Source organism: Peromyscus leucopus, chromosome 3 (assembly GCF_004664715.2).
Source record: "Peromyscus leucopus breed LL Stock chromosome 3, UCI_PerLeu_2.1, whole genome shotgun sequence".
NCBI classification, from domain to species: Eukaryota; Metazoa; Chordata; class Mammalia; order Rodentia; family Cricetidae; genus Peromyscus; species Peromyscus leucopus.
Window position 1 is genome coordinate 118,596,957 of NC_051065.1, and position 19,911 is coordinate 118,616,867.

At 36.3% G+C, this 19,911-nt stretch overlaps 1 protein-coding gene across 1 annotated transcript in view; it reads right to left on the bottom strand.

Moving 5' to 3' along the window:
• Positions 1-19,911, bottom strand: part of Cntn3 (contactin 3) — a 296,912-nt gene that overhangs the window by 245,469 nt on the left and 31,532 nt on the right. The window contains exon 3 of the mRNA XM_028872712.2: positions 7,288-7,414. Coding sequence (XP_028728545.1) covers positions 7,288-7,414 — 127 coding nt within the window. The remainder of the gene's footprint in view (positions 1-7,287; positions 7,415-19,911) is intronic.

The following is a 19,911-nucleotide window of genomic DNA, read 5'->3' on the forward strand; positions in this document are numbered from 1 at the left end:
GGAGCCTTATCCCTTGGAACTGAAACTAACAGACCTAAATAACAAAGTACATGGTATTGAGTAGTTTAAAAAATAATCACAATATATAATTAACCTTACAGTGGATTGCATGAAATAATTGTCCTCTGAGATGTCAGCTTTATCACACAAAATCTGGTCAGTGGAACGCAAGCATAAACAACAAGTAGGAGAAAAATAAACTTTACATTTTGGCCCACACGATAAAACAAAGCAAAAACAATCAAATAACGCCAGAATCTTGGGAGGCTTGGAGTTGTGTTTGGGAAATAAGCCCATGCTAAGCACTTATTAAGGCAACAGGCGATCCTTTATTTGGACTTTGACAGGAAATTTAGTAATGTAATCACAGAAGCAATTTGTGGTTTTAGAAGCAGCTTTCAAGTTAATAAGCAAATGCATTTGTGTTTGCTGCAATGTTTGTTATTGTGTTTACTGAAGTGATGAGAATAATTGCAGCCCTTGAAAGAATGAGTGTATGAATATACATATTCAATACTTTATCCAAAAATAACTATTTAGGCTTCAGCAATAATTGAAATGAGTTAAGTTGATATGCACTTTTTTTTTAAATCATTGTAAAAATGTGTTTCATGATGCAGGCTCCCATTTCTCATTCACTAATACATCTTAAATATTAATGTACATTCACACACATACACACACACACACACACATACACACACACACACATACACTACAGATTGGTGGTATGATCAGTTAAAACTGCTATTTAGGTTAAATGGTAATAAACTAGTTTAAATCTATCAGTGGTTATCTTAAGTATTCTAGGAGTTACACAATGTGCTTAGAAAATTTGCCTTTCCTGTATAAATTTTAAATTTTCTGGTAAGAGCTTCCTTATTCTCCTCTGAAGATGCTATTTGCCATGTGATTCTGGCACAGGAAATAAGAACATCCAATGCCCCAAGCCTTAGTCAGTGGTTAAGCAAGCAAAAGTGACCCAGTTGATTGATTTTAATTTTGATCAATGTGATTCATATCCCCTCTCCCCATCCTACTTAAAAAAAGTATAACAAAAAAACAAAAATATGTGATTTATTGGGTTACATGATACCTTTAATGTGTGAAAGCTAATTTTTAATCTTCCTTGTGAATATGAACTGGTCACAATATTGGTTGTGTTTTTATTTCACATTTTTCTGATATGAGCAGAGACAATTGATGACACTAACAACAAAGACGAACTCTTTCATAAGACATGATATTGTGGGGAAGCTATCAGGAAGCTTAGGTTCCTGCAAGCCATCTTAGATACCTCAAGATAAACTATCTTCAAATAGAGCCAACAAGGAAGACTTAATCCAGACTCTAACATCTAGAAAAGAATAAACTACCACTTTGAAGCTGTAGTTCTGCAATGGCATTTTTGATTTCTGAAGTACGATCTCCTTCTAAATTCCTTCTTTTCATCTTGTCAGTTTCATTGTGAATCTTTTTCAAGCTAAGTAAGCTCTTACTGTTTGCTAGGGAGCTATAGTGAACACCATTATCCTAGGAGAGTGACAACCTAGGGGAGGTACAATCAAAATTCACATGTCAAGGTGTCATGGTCAGGCACAGTACTGCAGTAAGAAGCTGAGAATGAGGATACCAGGAAGGCTTCGGGGGCAGGATGGTGTTAAATACCTTGTGCAAGGCATCTATTTCTATTAGCCTCAGAAACTATAGAGATCAAGTATTTAATGTTTTGCAACCACTTCAGTGAATTGTTCATTGCTCTTAGTGTGGGGACCAGAGCTCTGTAGCTGGAAGGATTATAATTCAAACAGAGCTGAGCCTAAGGGTCCAGGTTTAGAAAACTGGCAGAAGTGATGATATGAGACTTAAGGGTCCTGAGAATTTAGTGGAAAGATAGCTCTTATTTGCCTTCGATATAAAATAGGAAATAGCGATGCAAGATCTTTATGGTAATAGGAACTATGCAAGAATATAATGCATAAACTAAAATTAACACTTAAAATATGTCATTTATTATGTGATTTGGTAGATAATAAGTAGCAGATAGCAAATAAACAACATATGTAATATATTTCATATACCATGTATGTACTTATAATCTCTAAATGAAATATAACTGTACATATACAGATTGTATATCATCTACATATACCATAGACATACAGCCAAGTATAGTGCTACAAAAAGGATACTACTGTTTAGTACTCTGTGTTTGTGTGTTTGTGAACAGACAAGAAATAAACTTAAACTTCCATTTTTACATCTATTCTTTGAATAAATGGTGAATAAAAAACATTTTTTCCATGTTCTATACTAAGTACAATTCGTTAACCCTAATAATTTAAACACATGCAGAATGTGGGCTCATCCCTTGAAATCCTGTTTAAGGTAAAACAGAAACATCTCCACTTTGGGACAAAACTTACCTTAGATCTTATACTTTCAAGACACCTCACACTGTAGCTCATTAAAATATCTTACCTATTTGAAAGAGCTCAATGAGAATGATATTCTGTCTGTTCTCTTGGGAGAAAAATGGAAGAGTATCTGTAAGAGTATGTTGTAAAGCCCAGGGTAGATGTGAATCAATGGCACAAAATAGGGTACTCTAGAAATATAGATATGATATCCATACTCTCCAGTATGGCAGCAACTAGTCACATGTGCCCACCAAGCACTTGAAATGGGGTTTTTGTGACTGATAAAGTGAAAATTTACATTAATGCTTTGATCTTAAATAGAAACTTTCCATGTGTATAAGAGATAAAAATACATAGAAGCCCTGGAACCACATTCAGCCTTAGGACTTTTTTTTTCCAACCTATAGTACATATAAAAAGCAGAGTTGATGCTCAAACTGGACAGATTGTGGACAGTAATTATAGACCAAATCCATCTGGTAGGCTTATAGCTGAATGTATGCATTTCCAGTACCTAACCAATGAATCTACAAAGCCTTTGGGCAGTCCCACTTTATTTGACTTGTTACTTGCCTGATCTCTCTCTCTCTCTCTCTCTCTCTCTCTCTCTCTCTCTCTCTCTCTCTCTCTCTCTCTCTCTCTGTGTGTGTGTGTGTGTGTGTGCGTGTGTGTCTCTGTGTGTGTCTGTGTCTGTGTCTCTCTCTCTCTCTCTGTGTGTGTGTTCCTATTTATCTTATATCTATGGTTCTTTAAGTACAGAATGGTATCAATGGATATGACAGGGATCCTTCCAAGTGGACACCTTCATCCAATGTTAGGCATTTGGAACCCAGTGAAGAAATAAGAGAAAAGTCCTTTACATTACTTCTTTCTTAAGGTAACCACTTTCAGCGCCATTAGCAATTACAGTCAGACGAATACTAATTAACCTTTAAATATGGGCTTTAGGGTGCAGGCAGGGAAATGTAAGAGAAAGAATAAAATTCTCAATTAGACCTTTAAAGGAGTAATTTCTCATGAGAATTTCTGAACTTTTGGAATTTTAATATGGCCAATTAAGAGTTATCTTTACCCAAAGGGGAAATAACATCGACAGGATCCCTCATGAGGCAGATTTGCTCCAGTCCTCAGGACAGTCTCTTTGTGCTTTTAAAGGACAAATTCTCTTCAGACACTTAAGCTTTGTTCTGAATCGTCAGGAACATGACTGGATCACTTTCAATGAGTGATTTCCCTCCTTGGTTCAGAATTTGGCTTGTTATTTGTCCACCTATGTGTTTATAATTATATGATATATAATAATATTTTATTGCTTCATTAAAATACTCATTTTTGTTATTATACTGCGTCTAAACTCTGTAATTTCTAAAGAAAATGGAAAGTTCTTCCTGTTTTCTAAAGGTTGGTGGTATCTGCACCTAAATTCTTCTGCTCATCAAATGATCTCAACAAATCTGCCTGTATCTCCCAATTGGTAATCCCCCTGCTTCTGTAATAAAATGAGGGAACTGGGGTTGGCCACAGAAGATTTTTCTCCTTCCCCATTGTTCCAAGGAGATCAGGGTCTCAGTCTGGGTTTTCTAGGAATCAGAGCTTGAGACACAGCCTGTGTATATGAGGACTGTATTGAGGAATGTGATGCCTGGGAAGAGATGGGAGGAAGAGAAGAAACAGAGAAGCAGGGGAGGGAGTTCATGTGAGGATGTACTATTAAGTTGACTACTGTCGGAGTTGGTTAATCCCTCCAGATCATCAACATGCTTCATGAAAAGCATCTCATCCCATTTGCTCATGGATAGAAAGAAGGAAGTATTTGTATATCAGTCTTAATATTCAATGGTCAAAAGCTGACACTCTGCCACCCTTTTCAGTTGCCTGTATACTGCGCACATTCCCACAGGAGCCCATACTGCAGTGTCACTACAGAGTTTCAATACAGGAGATGAACAGATCATAGCAGAGGTATGAGGCAGAGCACGTGAACACTGTCTGGTCAAGCTAACTAGGGTCAAGAAAAATATGATCTCCTCTGAAAACAGAGAACCAGAAGTCAATACAGTCCCAGCACATGGTTAACTTTGGAACTTTGTGAGAGTTTCCCGAATGAAAAGGAAAACATGTATTTGGGAGGCTGATGCCAGCTTTATCTAATTCACAAGTGATTGTCTCTATAATAAAATGCTTGGAAATAAAAAAAAAGAATATGGAAAGTAAGAATGATTCTTTTATGAATCATTTTAAGAATGATAAGATATTTTTTGAGACAGGGTTTCTCTGTGTAGCCTTGGCCATCCTGGATCAGCTCTGTAGATGAGGCTGGTTTTGAACTCAGGGATCCACCTGTCCCTGCTTTCCCAAGTACTGGGATTAAAGGTGTGTGCCACTACTGCCCAAAATCCTGTCTCAAAACCCAAAATAAAAACAAAAAGAGCCGGGCGGTGGTGGCGCACGCCTTTAATCCCAGCACTTGGGAGGCAGAGCCAGGCGGATCTCTGAGAGTTCGAGGGCAGCCTGGGCTACCAAGTGAGTCCCAGGAAAGGCGCAAAGCTACACAGAGAAACCCTGTCTTGAAAAAAACAAACAAACAAACAAACAAACAAACAAACAAAAAAACCCAAAAGAATAGTAAGGTATATTAATTAATGTGCTATTAAAGGCAAAACTTGGGTAAGATAGGAAGAGTTATAAATATGGTCTACATTATTCTACATTCCTTCTACTCAAGTGCAATCTACTATTTCAGAGAGCACACAAAAACAGAAACCATTTTTGGAGTTGTTATAGGAAAGCATAGTGCCTCTCAGAATGAATAGATTCTCTTGTGTTCCTAGCCTTCAGTCACAGTAATTATAAACTGTTAGCACAAGTAAAATTTCATATGTTAGAAACCTTCAGTTCAGAAAATCTTTAAATCTAAGATAAAAGTGTCTGCTCCTTTTGGCTGGCAACTGAGGATTTTGAAACAATATGTAGCATGTTAAATACTTCTTTTATCAAATACCATGCCAACAAATCAATGAAAACCATGTATTTCCTCTCCTCAGATATAGATTTTGCTTGAACTGAAACATTACAAATACTAGATTGATATTCCAGAGTATACAATGAAATAGAAGGATCACTGTCAAATGACAAAAGTTCTTCCACCAAATTTTGTACATACAATTAATATATTCACAGTCAGATCCACAGCATTGCCTTGAATACCTAGTGCACAAGATATAATTACTGCAAAAGATTTATAGGTTTCCAAGCTCAAGACATCTGGATATTTGATAACATTCTACAAACATAATTAATCTTCTCATTTAGAAATACATTCCTCTGTGACAAAATCTTGTGTCTTGACAATTTCTTCACTGAATATATTTATCACCAAATAATTCATAAGATAAATATGAGGATACGACCCCATCAACAACAGTAAAAACATGCATGCTTATCATTCACATGGATTCATCATCATATTTAAAGCCCTATATATAAAAGTGTTCTATTATGGGCAGAAATAGTCTTAATAAGGTATCAGAAATCCTTAGAAAAGTGTGAGAATCAGTACTTCCAAAATGGAATCATCATCATCATCTGTTCATTCTCCTCCAAAGAAGAAGGAATATTTCCAAATGTTTATCTACTAACACGTGCAAATATTCATCTAAGTCATAAAATCATTTCTCATTTTCTAAATACTGTTCTTATTTTTATAGTAAGAAGTAGAAACAGAGAAAAGACTACCCTGTAGCCTCGACTCTGCTAATTCACACCAGTTAACATATAAGGTTAATGCATATTTTGCTGAAAGTACATAGTAGGTGTTCCATAAGTAGACTGTTAATATATTGAAAAGACTGACCTGATTACTTCCAGATGCATAAAACTGAAAGTCTTTGTCTAAAGCAAGCCTGACCCACTTTAACAAGGATTGTTGGCGTCTATTATTTATACGGCTTCAGAGAACAATAGAGGTTCAATAGTATCTAAATAATGACTCTGAACCTATAGGCTTTTATTAATGTAGGAGGAAGGTGCTTTTTCTGCGAAGTACAGGAATTGTGTAAAACGCTTTGATGAAGATATCAGCAAGCACTTGGAAGTGCATGCTGCTGTGAAGGTGTCTGGAACACTCTGCCCCCATCCACTTCTAGGGAAGCAGCATATGCTAATTATAAATAATTTATCTCTTCATTAAATTGGGTGCCCTAAGTATTACTGAATAAAAATTGTTAATCTTGTGTTATTTAATCAAGTAAATACTCATCCTATCACATAATCCTGATCATTTTCCAAAATGTTGACATTTTTATCTTAAGCGTTTTCTACTTATACATTTTTTTTCTGACAGTTGAAGGTTTCGGTGAACAAGTTTTTACATAATCTTGAAAGTGAAGATTTCAACATGGCTTTTAAAAAATATGATGAATGGAACAATTTTCCTTTTAAAATAATTAAAATTACTTATGCAAAAATGTATTTAATTCTTTCACATTTATTGAGCCTCTGAACACATACCCAATATAAGCAAAAAAAAGGAAGGACAAGAATGTATTAAAAAATGATTCAAACACCACTTAATTTCAAGCCAATAAGGAATGTGTTCTTGATATCTTATAACTTAATTTGTAATCTAAACACATTATAAATTCAATTACACTATAAGTTAGTGAAAAGACAAATCATATGTATGGTTTTCCTTTAATTCAGATTTGTTTCCTTAAAGATTAAATGTTCATGGAATCAGTTCTGTTGAACACACCACAGATCTATAGCACTGTGCATCTATCACACCTTACAGATAGCAGAATATAATGAAGCTAAACTTGTTACAATTGCCACATTTTCATTTCCATGTTCAACATTTCCACATTACCTGTAACGAGGTGAAGGGTTGCCTCTTGCTTCACAATTTAAAGTTATTTTTTTATCATCTGAACCAACAGGGAAAACACTGTTGCTGGGCTCTTTGATAAACACGGGGCCTTGTAAAACAAGCTCACCTGTGTGGAAAGGGGAAGGAAAAATAATAATAATAATAAATGAAAGATGTTATAAAGGATACAGCCTAGAGTTGAAGATGAAGAATAGCAACTATCATTTGCTCTTATGTGCTCCTACTGCCTACCAAGTAGCATGCTGTGTGAACATTGCTTGGTTAAAGAGCACCTGTCAATCCATTCTCAACAGGGAATGAACCCCCCTCCAGAAGCAAGAAACACCACATATTAATAAAAATCACTCCAGTCTGCAAATAAAGTTGTAATGTTTACTTTCCACAACAATGACCATACACTATACATACATGGTCTTTGGAGAATAAATTAATTACAGGAAATCGTTTCTATCCAAGTCGTTTTGCAAAACTAAAGCTGAAATGGAAACCCATCACTCTTCTCATAACATTTGAATAACATGTGCAGTTCAAGGCTGTCTATGCTATTTTGCCACTGTCAATGAAAAAATACCCAGTGTTCACTGGGATTTTCATTTTCTTCATAGTAAATGACATAAAAGGATGCAAAAATGATCATTGGGATTTTCATTTTGTTCATAGTAAATGACAGAAAAGGATAAAGAAATGTTCAAGTGTCTTTCAAAAAGTTTTCCTACTTTATAACTGACATATTTTCTGAAGGTAATTGTCATATCCACACATACAAAAATAAAACTCTAATTGTACTAGATGTTGGGAAAGGAGAGAGAGAAAATGCTATCCTGAAACAGTTATGCAATTGAAATTGTGTAACCATTGTTAGAACACTTATAAAAACAAATTCACAGAAACAAAATTGAAAAGGGAACTCTTTACTCCCCTGACTCGGAATGCTCTGCCAAATTGAAGAGGAGTTTATACTGAAGCTGAGAGGGTAAAATGATCAAAACGACAAAGAGAATCTGTGAAATGTGAGACACAGAAAATGAGATTGAATAGTTTCAAAAGCCTCTGAAAAGAACTTGCATTCTTATATACTTCAGCTAGTAGTAACACAAATAGGAATATTTACCACAACAAGGTAAATCATAAACTCACAACATGAAAACCACAATAATCATTGAGATGATGGACACATCAGTATCTAAGCTTCAGAGTAAATTCTCCATGCCCATATATGCTCTTTAATCATGAAGCTGTTCTACGTGTGAACACCACAGCTCTGTCCAGGGTACAGAAGTAGAAAGCTGGGCCTAAGCATGGGTCCATAAATCTGTCCACCCACCATTTCAGAATGTCAATGTCCAGTACAGGAGCAGTCACTGCAGGGCTTGTGTAAAGATTCATCTTTGCCCTTTTTGTAAAGCCTTTGGCATTTACCTAATTCTAAGAACAGCCCTAGGCTTCTGTGAGATAATGCATGACATAGCTAACCAGTGGGTTTTTATTTGAGGTGGCATACTTTTCTGTTTCAGTGATACAATAATGTGACCAGGACAACTTACGGAAAACAATGTTTACTTTGGCTCATGGTTTTTGAAAGATAAGAATCCATCATGATGAAGAGGCATGGCAAGAAGCTGCAGCCATGTCAGTCAGGGCAGGAAGTTGAGAGAGATCCCATTCTCAACCATAAGCACAAATCAGAGAGTGAACTGGTTATGGCAAATTCTACCTCCAATGATGTACTTCTAGCAATACCACACCTTCTAAACCTCCCCCAACAGTGCTACCTACTAAGAATCAAGTATTCAAAAATCTGAGCCTGCGGGAGACATTCTGATCCAAACCACTACAGGTATGGATAGCTATGCTCAATTTGTGAGTTAGGCTAGCCAATATTTTTGTTGGAGACTGGACACACCAGAAAGACCAACCATGTGATTATACATGAAATATTTGAGTCTCCGGACATCAAACTGATCTGGAGACTGAATTCAGCCATTTATGTAATCACTAGTCAGACCAACATAACAGGGCCTCAAAGCCACTCATACTACTACATCTAAGTTCCAAGTCTATAACACTATGATTTAGTTCAAGAAAATGATAGATGGGAGAGTGGGTCAGGGTCAAATGGGGGGGGGGGGGCGGGAAGGAGGAAGAGTGGGAGGAGGAACTGTAGTTGGTATGTAAAAAGAATGAAAAATAAAAAACAAACAAACAACATTAGACAGAGCTCAGGGAGTCCTGTGGAGGAGAGAGAGGAAGGATCAGAGGATCCAGAGGGGTCAGGGATACAATGAGAACATGGCCCACAGAATCAACTGACTGGTATTCAAGAGGGTCACATAGATCAGGGAGCCTGTAGGGGTCTGACCTAGATCCTCTCCATATATATTATTGCTGAGTAGCTTGATGTCCTAGTGAGATTTCTAACAGTAGGAGTAGAGGCAATCACTGACTCCTTTGCCTGCTTGTAGGACCTTCCTCCACCTACTGGCTTGCTTCATCCAGCCTTGATGTGATAGTATGTGCCTGATTTTATAGTAACATATTATGTCATGTTTGGTTGATGTTTCTGGAAGGCCTGTTCTTTTCTGAGGAGAGATAGAGGAATGGTGGATCTGGGGAAGAGGCAGGGGTGAAGGGAAGAGACTGGGGGGAGGGGAATGAGGGGAAATTGTGATCAGGATGTAATAGATGAAAGAAAGATGTAAAAAAATAAAAAAAAGAATCATTTGTCTCAACAAAAAAGAAAGAAAGTGATAGATATGGAGATGAGCTACAAGATAGACTTTGGATGGTTCTAATGCTAAACATTTCTTGTATTCAAGATATTATTCTACTGGCATAGACAAAGTACAATACACAGACATGTTTCCAAATATGAAAACTGTCTTAGCATAAGACATGGAGTTACTACCCATACACTACAGACAGTGCCAACTTTCAAACTGCCCACATTTTCAACTTTACTGTAGAACAGAAGCAGCATGTATGTAGTATGCAGTAAAAATCACAATTGGAATTCTGGATTGTGATCTTTTAGGAAGCTGAGCTTCAATATCAAGCCTTCCTTTGAGGCTCAAGTGTGATCCCAAGATTAAATAATTCATACTCTATCTCATTCCTATGCCAGAATGTTCACTGGGATGATGTGTTGGGGCATTTTCAATTTGCAGTGGATTTACCAGTGCATCATATCACTCAGCATAGGTCAGCAGATACTGGTTTGCTTGTTAATAATCTAGTCACATGGTATACCTTCAATATTAGTCTGTTATGTATAAACAATTCTAGTGAATTGTTTATATTTCTCACAATAACTTTCTATTAGGAAAATCCCATTTTAAAAATGTGTGGTTATTAAAATAAGATTTTAAGTCCCAGTCTTACCTACCTACCTTGGATATGGTTTGGCTTCAAACCATATTGAGTCATAGAGAGGCTAAGTCACCCCAGGAATGGCAATACAGATTCTCAGTGAGAGACTCGGTATCAGATACCAAACTTCACGGCTTTGCTTTGTGTCTATTTCCCAGAAACCATTCTGTCCTAAATATAGTTAGGCAAAAACTATCCCTTAGCCTGCTTTTTCAACTTCAGTGTCTTATGGTGACACTGGAATTAAGAACTTGTAGAACACAACCAACATGTCTACAATTTAAAGACCTCGAAGGCATTTGAGACTATCAGTGGCCATGAGGAAGCTTCCAAACCTTTAAAGCTTTTTTTTTTTTTTTTTTTTTTTTTTTTTTTTTTTTCGAGACAGCGTTTCTCTGTGTAGCATTGAGCCTTTTCTGGAACTCACTCTGTAGTCCAGGCTGGCCTCGATCTCACAGAGACTCGCCTGGCTCTGCCTCCCGAGTGCTGGGATTAAAGGCATGCGCCACCAAAGCCCGGCGCCACCAAAGCCCGGCATTCCAAATCTTTAAAAGTAAGAAGAAATTAATAATCCAATGTGACAGGTTAGTCCATGCTTCATGCTCAGATAAAAGACAAAAGCTACTAGGTGTTGAGAGATACTGGGACATGGTGCTCTAACCTCTCACCAGCAAAACAAACTTAAAAGAAGCAGATGCTGGCCTTTGCCAACCATAAAGGAATTATGCAACATTTTTTTCAAAATGAATTTTGATCCCCAAAAAGATGTAGCCTTTATCCACATGGATACTCATAACAATCTAAAGGAACCTGATGTGTCACAGAAGGTAGCATCTTGCCTGATTGAACATATTCAAAGTAACATTTAGATTGATGTTGAACTTGACTTTTTGTGACAGGTACATTTTTTTAAAAAATATGCTAGCCTGGTTGCAAAGACCCATTTTAGCTTGACAACTTAAAGGATATATAACACCACTGAATAGGACAAAGAAGTCTAAAAATTCAATCCTAAAGTGTTCTCTCTCCCTGCCCCAGACCGATAACTGCCACAGGCAACTAGGAATAACTGCCTTTGAATGTAAATACACACTTTACAGACTCCTAAGGTAATGTCATGTAAAAGATCAAACTGTACCCGATCAATTCTAATGGTCACACGTCATACAATTTTTATGAAGACTGACAAAAAGAAACAGGTAAGGGATTTCATGCTGCTGCATTTCCTTCACTGAAAAAGGTAAAATCTCTCAAAGAGAGTCAATGTTACCTTTTAAATTCCTAGGTGAAAGGAGAACATACCCACTCCTGCCCTGATGTTTTATATCATATCTACATGAGAAAAGAAAAAAAAAAGATAGTGGAGTACTTTGAAATGAAGACAAAAAAATCTCCAAAGGAATCAGGGAGGTAGTACTACTAAAGGCAGAATTCAAGAGAAATACATCAATATTGGACTATTCCATTTACTTTCTAGATTCCAGACCTGAACATAATGATCACTGTCTTTGGTTACAGAGAGTAAAAGAGTTTGTTGTTAATTAGATGAGAGCTATTCTGGGCCAAATTATTCTACAGAAGAAAAAAAATAAAGATTAAGATAGTTTTTTAGCTATATGACATTATCTATTTGGATACTAGTAGTATACAGCTAGAAAAGAAAAAGAATGACCAAAATACACATTTATATACTACCTCAGAGTTATGGGAGGATAAACTAGCCAGTCTTATATGATTCACATCTATGATAGATATTTGAATGTAAGGTGCATGCAGCATGTGAAACAACTACCCATGATAGAAAGTTCCTACATTCAACTGGCCTCTGGCATCGGCTATGTCCAAAATCTGATACTATAAGCCTAAGAGCAAGGTGGCTTCTTCTGTGGGCCATGAGAGAAGAATCTATTCTGTATCTATACTTGGCATTGCATAAGGTCATCTCTTCTCTATGTCTTTTCTTATCTTCTGTGTGTGTGTGTGTCTCTCTAAGCCCAAACTTCCTCCTTTTACTGGGACATTATTTGTGATGACTGGATCACAACCTTGCAACCTGACCATAATGATTTATATGTGGAATAATGCCATTTGCCAAGAAGGTCACATTAATAGGTACTTGTGGTGAGCATTTTGTATACATTGCAGATTAAGGGACAGGAAGCTCCAGTACATGACAGTGAACAGGCGAGACCACAGTATTGAATAAAGGGGGTAGGGAGTGGTGTTTTGTTGCTGTTGTTGTTTTTAATTTGAAGAAATCCTGCCCTGACTACTCTATTTTTTATAAAGAATCTGTGAAATAAGAAGGAACTGATGGGAACTTGCAGCATCTTTTAGATACTATGAAGGATATATATATATATATATATATATATATATATTTACACACATATATATGTGTGTATGTGTGTTCATTTAGGTGTATGCATACTTAGATAGGTATGTATTCATATATATGTATACATGAACACATATATTTAAGATGTATACTGTAACCAACATACTAGGAGAAGGGGAAATGGCATGGCAATGCAGTGTGTTCAAGATGAGAAAGATGACAAAGAAAAAGAAAATGCTTTTCAGGATTAACTTATGTGTCTACTTCCCACATCTGGAAATGTTAGAAAGCAATTAGGTTAATGGAAAATTGCTGTAGTGTAGCATATACTGTGTACAACAGTTTGCAAACCTGGCCCCTATATAAAGTAGTAATTCTTTAAACTGCTAAATTAACTGTCAATCTTTATGTCCTTCTCTGCTCATCAACAGGAAGACACAAACTGCATGTGGAATAACATTCTACAATTAGCAAATTGGAATTGTAAAGGACTGGTTAAGCTTCACAAATGCTAAAAATAAAGGTTCAAATGAAAATAAGCTTTTTTGACACATGACCTTTTTTCATCAAGAATCGCTTTAATCTTTTAATCAAAGTTTGCTGAAATTAAAAAAAAAATGCCAATTCACTATAACCTTGTATTCATAACCATTTATACTGAGGATACATACTTGGACGATGCTCGTAGTCTGCCCTAGTAAAATTATGAAAGGTCTCATCTATTTCTATAGATATTCAATTTGAACAATAGTGATGTAGAGTTAAAGAATGTGCAAGATCTCTGAGAATGCCAATCATCATATTATTTTAATTCAAATGTTCTTTCTGACTATGGGAAGGTTCTTTACAATTGAGATAAAAGGATGCTAATCAATGTAGAGTTACATTGTAAGATATAAATAATGAATTTAAAGGGACAACAAATTGAGAAGAAATAGGTTGAAGCTTTTGTAAACTTAAATGTTTGCATAATAGTCTGTGCATTTTTTTTTTAAATTTGCGCCCATTGTATTATAAATGTGATCTCCAGTGTTTCTCATTCCTTTGACACCCTCATACAATTCCCAGGACAGAATTATCTCTTTCTTACTGGGTGGTTTAACAGCAATTTCAACAAAAAAAAGGATGCTATTGTGAGGTGTGTAATGTGTATGATACACCAACAGAACACAAACCATGGTCTATGTATTAGAAAGAAAACAAAACATCCATTCTCACTCGCTATTATACCAGCCTTTATTGAGGATCTTTGAAACGTTCATCACAAGTGTCTCATGACATGTGGGTAAAGTTCATTAATCAGGTCCTCTTGAAACATGTCTTTAGAATTTTACTGTTAAAGATTTTAATGGAACTGATTACATTTATGGTTTTTGTTTTCTTTTTCCAACAACTTTAGGTCAAAGCTTTGGGGGCTTTCACACTTTTCCCTTAATGTATTTTAGAAATAATGTTTTCTATCAAACTCTAGTTCATGGTCATTGTGTCTATGAAAATAATAATTATACAGAAAAGAATTCCTATTATAAATTGCTGGTATAGAGTAATGATTAAGAGGACATTCTATCTGGTGGTTACATTTTGCTGTATTTCTGCAGCTATAAGCTATACTACAAAGGAATATCATCGCAAGCCAATGGAAGTCCGTCTTTTATTTGTAATGTTCTAATTATCTGAGCATTTGCAATGCCAGCTCTCACCTGTGCATGTTGGAAGTACACATACATGTACACATGGAAGACATCAGAATATGTCTGATGTCCTGCTCTGTCACCCTCTTTCTCCTCTCAGACAGGGTCTCTCAACCTCACTGTCCTCCTGTCTGCCCCACCTCCCCCCCACTCCCCTGCTACAGGTGCATGCACACACAGCCACAGCTGGATTGGAACTTAGTTTCCTTTGAGTGTTTTCACCCAACCCCAGATCCTGCTGAGCCATTTTCCTAGACTTAAAATGCAATTACTTCCCCTCGTATCACTTCTTTCACCCATAGATATCTGCGTTCATATTTCTTCTATTCCTGCGGGGGATTAAACTGTGTTCAATATTGGATAGGATGAAGATATAAGGAAAATGACATGAAAGGCAGACTTTCCCAAACTATGTCTGCAACTAGTGAGAAGGGAGTTTCTCAAAATGCATAGACTCCCCTGCTTCCAGGTTTCTAAGTGACCCATTTATGCACATTATTCATTAATATGCAGCAAAACACATAGCTCATAAAATATTTTTCCTAAAACAATAAAAACTTTAAATCATTCTGAACAGTGACTTTTTTTATTCAATCATACTATATGTTATTCCACCCAACCTCCTTCATCTTTTTTTATTTTTTAAGGCTAGCAGAGGAGGAGTGGATTGGGGGTGGTGGGGGAAGTGGAAGGAGTAAATTGGAGGAGGACGGGGAAGGCAACTGAGATTAGGATGTAATAAATGAATAACTTTAATTAATAAAAATAAATATCACCACTCACCAATATGTTCTTTATTATTATGTAAATATAGTGTGGGGGGGAGGTGTTTGCACACAAATATGTGTGTATATCTCTGACATGTAGATGTCAGAGGACATTGGGCACTGTGCTTTATCACTCTCTGCCTTATTTCTTTGAGACAGGATCTCTCACTGAACTCAGTGCTACACTACAGAAAGTCCCATGATTTTTCCTGCCTTAAGCCCCTACAATTCTGGGTTTACAGGTGCATGTGAGACACACCTGTTACTGAGATCGGAATTCAAGTGTTCAAACAAGCAGTCTTATTCACTGAACAATTTCTCTAACACTTTCATTGATACCTTCTCATTCTCAGTTTGACAGTCACTGGTTAAGATACATGCTTCTCTTGCCTACACTATCACCAATTATTATTGTGCTTTAGGAGAGTGGGTAATATTGCAATATATTTTCTACATTGATTTATATATGAATAAAAGAAATCACAGCAATGAATAAAAATATTAAACCATCTGCAAGTTGAAAATAGCCTTTTAGGTCCCCAAATACAAGAAACCACTGATCTGCTGTCTCCTGGGCAGTCTTAGAGAGAAAAGATTTCTTGTGGGTTCTTACAAAGTTGTCACATAGAGAGAAACATTTTAGTTTAATTCTCACTACTGCACAGTATGGAACTGTCCCTCTTCAATATGTTTTTGGCTGATGAACATGCATGCTCTCAAGCATCAGTATTGCCCATACCCAACTTCAAGTCAACCAACCCAAAGCCACTCAAATAAAACTCTCCTATTTAAAAAAATATTGCTTTATTTGATATTAGCACAGACTATAAATAATTGATCTTTGGAGCTACAAAGAAAATTCAACTAGAAGCTTGATATACTTTCCTATTCTGGAGAACCTTTGGGCAATAACACATGAGCAACAGGAGGAGTGTGAGATGAGCCTAGGAAGCTCTAGTTTGCATTCTCACATGTATCCTTTCTTAGAATTACCATTCAGTAGTCATCTCTTTCCACTGTGAGTTCTTAGAAAGCTGGCTATACACCTTAAAAGTTACAACATATTTATTACTATATACTTCCATCACCTTTTTTTTTTTTTTACTCTCATGGTCCATCCCTGGACTTCATGCCTGCAGAAGATAGTAACCATATCTAACAGACATAGCTACACATCTAAAAGCTGTACATATTAGAAATATTGGTTAATTATCATTAGACTGGAAGTCACCCCTTATGTCTGTGTGTGTTACAGCACCATTACAATTTTTTAACCTGATCCAAGATTGACCAGCACTTTCCAGAGTACAACTCTAAGCAGATACTGTGCCTCTAGCAAATATATGTCTTATACTATAAAATAATTCATGGCAAAAATTATCTTCTTACATAGAAAAGCTAATTAAATGTCATATGTATGGCTCTTTAAAAAATAAGAAAGAAAAGGAAATGTAATCTACTAAGAGAGTTATCTACTGCTATTAGCTGGTTGTTTCTGTTTGTCAGTTTTCAGGCTCTGGGTCACGCACACCCAATCCACTCCCCTCTGAGTACTGTAAATGCGGTACTACACAGGAGTGGCTTTTCTGGAACACACGCATAATAGCACTCTCAATAGCGACAGCACTCCACTAGTAATCCAGTGCATAACAGAGTGCTGAGGCAGAGCTCCATTTCTGGGTTTTAATGACTTGTTTGAAAGTAGCAGCTGCCCTTGCCATTAAAACAAAACAGAATGTGAGAGGTTGCATTTCTCCGCTGGGCTGCTTCAGTGGACAGACCTTGCAGGAAGTCTGTTGTGGCTATTTACTTCCCTGAAGTGAAGTAAACATGGGGTCTTGAAAATATACAGGGAACTCTCAAGAAATCAATTATGAGAACCATGAACTGAGTTAAAAAGCAACAGACATCCAATCTTCCTTTATTGACTTATTTTCTAAATTGATTATTCCATGAGTGTACCCAATGAAATGCAGTACTGCCCACTACTGATTTTCCCCCACAAACTGCCCTTGGATGTCCCCCAAAAGGTTCCACTCCCAATTCATGTCCTCTTTATTTTGGAACATAGTGTTAATGTGACTGGGTGTGGAGCCATTAACTGGAGTGTAGGCAGCTCTTCTGTATCTGGTGTTCATAGCTCTCCTGCAATTCTTACTTTAGGGTACATGTTCTGAAGTTAGGGTAAAATGGCAATATTCAAACTAACCAGCTGACTGCCTTAATATTTCCCTATTGTTTCTTTTTATTATTTATTTAATTAGTTTTATGTGTATGTGTGTTTTGCTTTCTTTTATGCCTGTCAACCATGTAATTGCAGTACTATAGAGGACAATTAAGACCAGAAGAGGGCATGAGAGACCCTGAGACTAGAGTTGTAGATGGTTTTGAACTGCCATTTGGGTGCTAGGAATTGAATCCAGATCCTCTAGGGGAGAGGCCAGTACTCGAACCCACTGAGTCATCTCTCCAGATCCCATGTTTGCTTTTTTTTTTAATCTCATGTTTTGAGATATGGGGCTAAGTTAGACTGTCCTTCAATGGTTCTTCAAATTTGAAATTTCACGATGATATGAAAAGACTATAACCTATCACCAGTGTGTAGAAACTGGTTTGCAGAGGTTCAACTTTAGGCCACTGGGTCACATTTATCCTAAGACTCAGATTCGGATTGCAGAATGTCCATTTAAGCATTTGAAGATATTGAGCACAAAGGCAAATTTAGGCTTCCAAGCAGGAACTAAGCAATCCTCAACTCAGCAGGTTGGACGGGACTCTATTTCCACAGACCTAAGGCCTACAGAGAGTGCAGCATGCATGGAAATCAGAGAGCAATTCACCTCAAATGACTGATAAAATGACTGTCTTTATCAAATAAGTTATCTTGGACTGATTTATTCTGTTTTATGCCTGAAATTCTTTGCCTACTTTTTTTCAAGCACAAGATATGTTTTGAGACTAAATCCTAAAATAACGCAACTTTATCAGGAATTGAGTTCAGTAAATTGTATTATACATATCTCAAAGTCTCAGCTGTATATAATTTGGGTGTATGTTATGTCTTTTATTCTTCAATCTATGTCCTTTGTGCCCTATCCCAGAATAATTAAAAAATACCTTGAAATTGAAAACATGATAAATACTTTATTCAAAAAAAAAACTAAAAAAGTATGTAGTCATGCTTTATCATGAGTGTTAAAAAAGTATGTCATGTGGTTTTGGACCATGATGAATCAAAAGGATAATATTTAGTGATATCTGACTATTATGTGAACTGCTAATTTCCATGTCCATTAATCAAGTTTCACTGGAGCTCATTTACACTCATGTGTTACTTGTTCCACATAAAACTTTCACAATGATGGGATTGAGTAGGTACGTCTAGGGCCATATAGCCTTTAGTGAAAATATCTATTATCTAGAATGTGGTGAATAAGTCTGTTAATCATTCTACTTAGAAGGAATGGGTCTATTGCTAGAAGCAATCATAATATTGGATCAAAACAGATATGATTTTCCCTCAATATTTCCCTACCTTTAGGCTTGTTAGCCAATATCTCTGGAACACTCAGTTCTTGAGTATAGAAATGATGTGACTAGGATGAGGTTTTTGGTGCAAAGACTAGCAGTACTTTTGCTGTGAAATAAATGGAATTTGACATTAGTGCATATTTTTTGCTTACTGTTGCATCAAATTTTGAATTATATCTGAGAAAAGTAATTTATGAGAAAGTAGTGTAATAAATGGCTTTATTCATCACAGCTCTGCATCTCAATGGCAAGAAAAGTAAGTATAGAATAAACAGTGCTTTTCTTCATTTGGTTGTGAACACTGGTACCTGTGTTCAGTTATCTAATTTAGTGATTACTTGCAAGTATTATGCCTAAGGCAAAATGTGGCTATCAATCTGTGGAGGGTAGAAACTTTGTATGGGGTGGGGATATTAATAATACAGCATGCAACTGTTCTCAGTGGAAAAATTCTCCAACAAGGATTTAGTCTTCACCTTATATCCAAAGTACTATAGAAACTCAACAAATTATACAGGTAATAACTTTCAAAGACCTCACAAGCATGGGAAATATACATATTCTTATTATTATTGTTATTAGCTAAATATTTATTTTCTCTATTCTCCTAAGATAGGAATAATTATAAAAATAGAAATAATTTAAGGTCACGGTGTTAAATATTCTGATTCTTTACATGGCACAATAAAGCAAATTTTAGAAAGTCAAGTATGGCCACAAATATATCTCTTAGGTAAAATCTGATGTTCACTCAAGAATCCATTCCCTAAATTGTTCAATAGACAATGAGTCACATTGCTCATGTAATTACACTGTATCTATTGTCATTGCACTATATGTTTGCACATATTTGAACTTGAATATCACTTCCATATGTACATATGTTATTAGACTGGAAAATTCAGCTTCC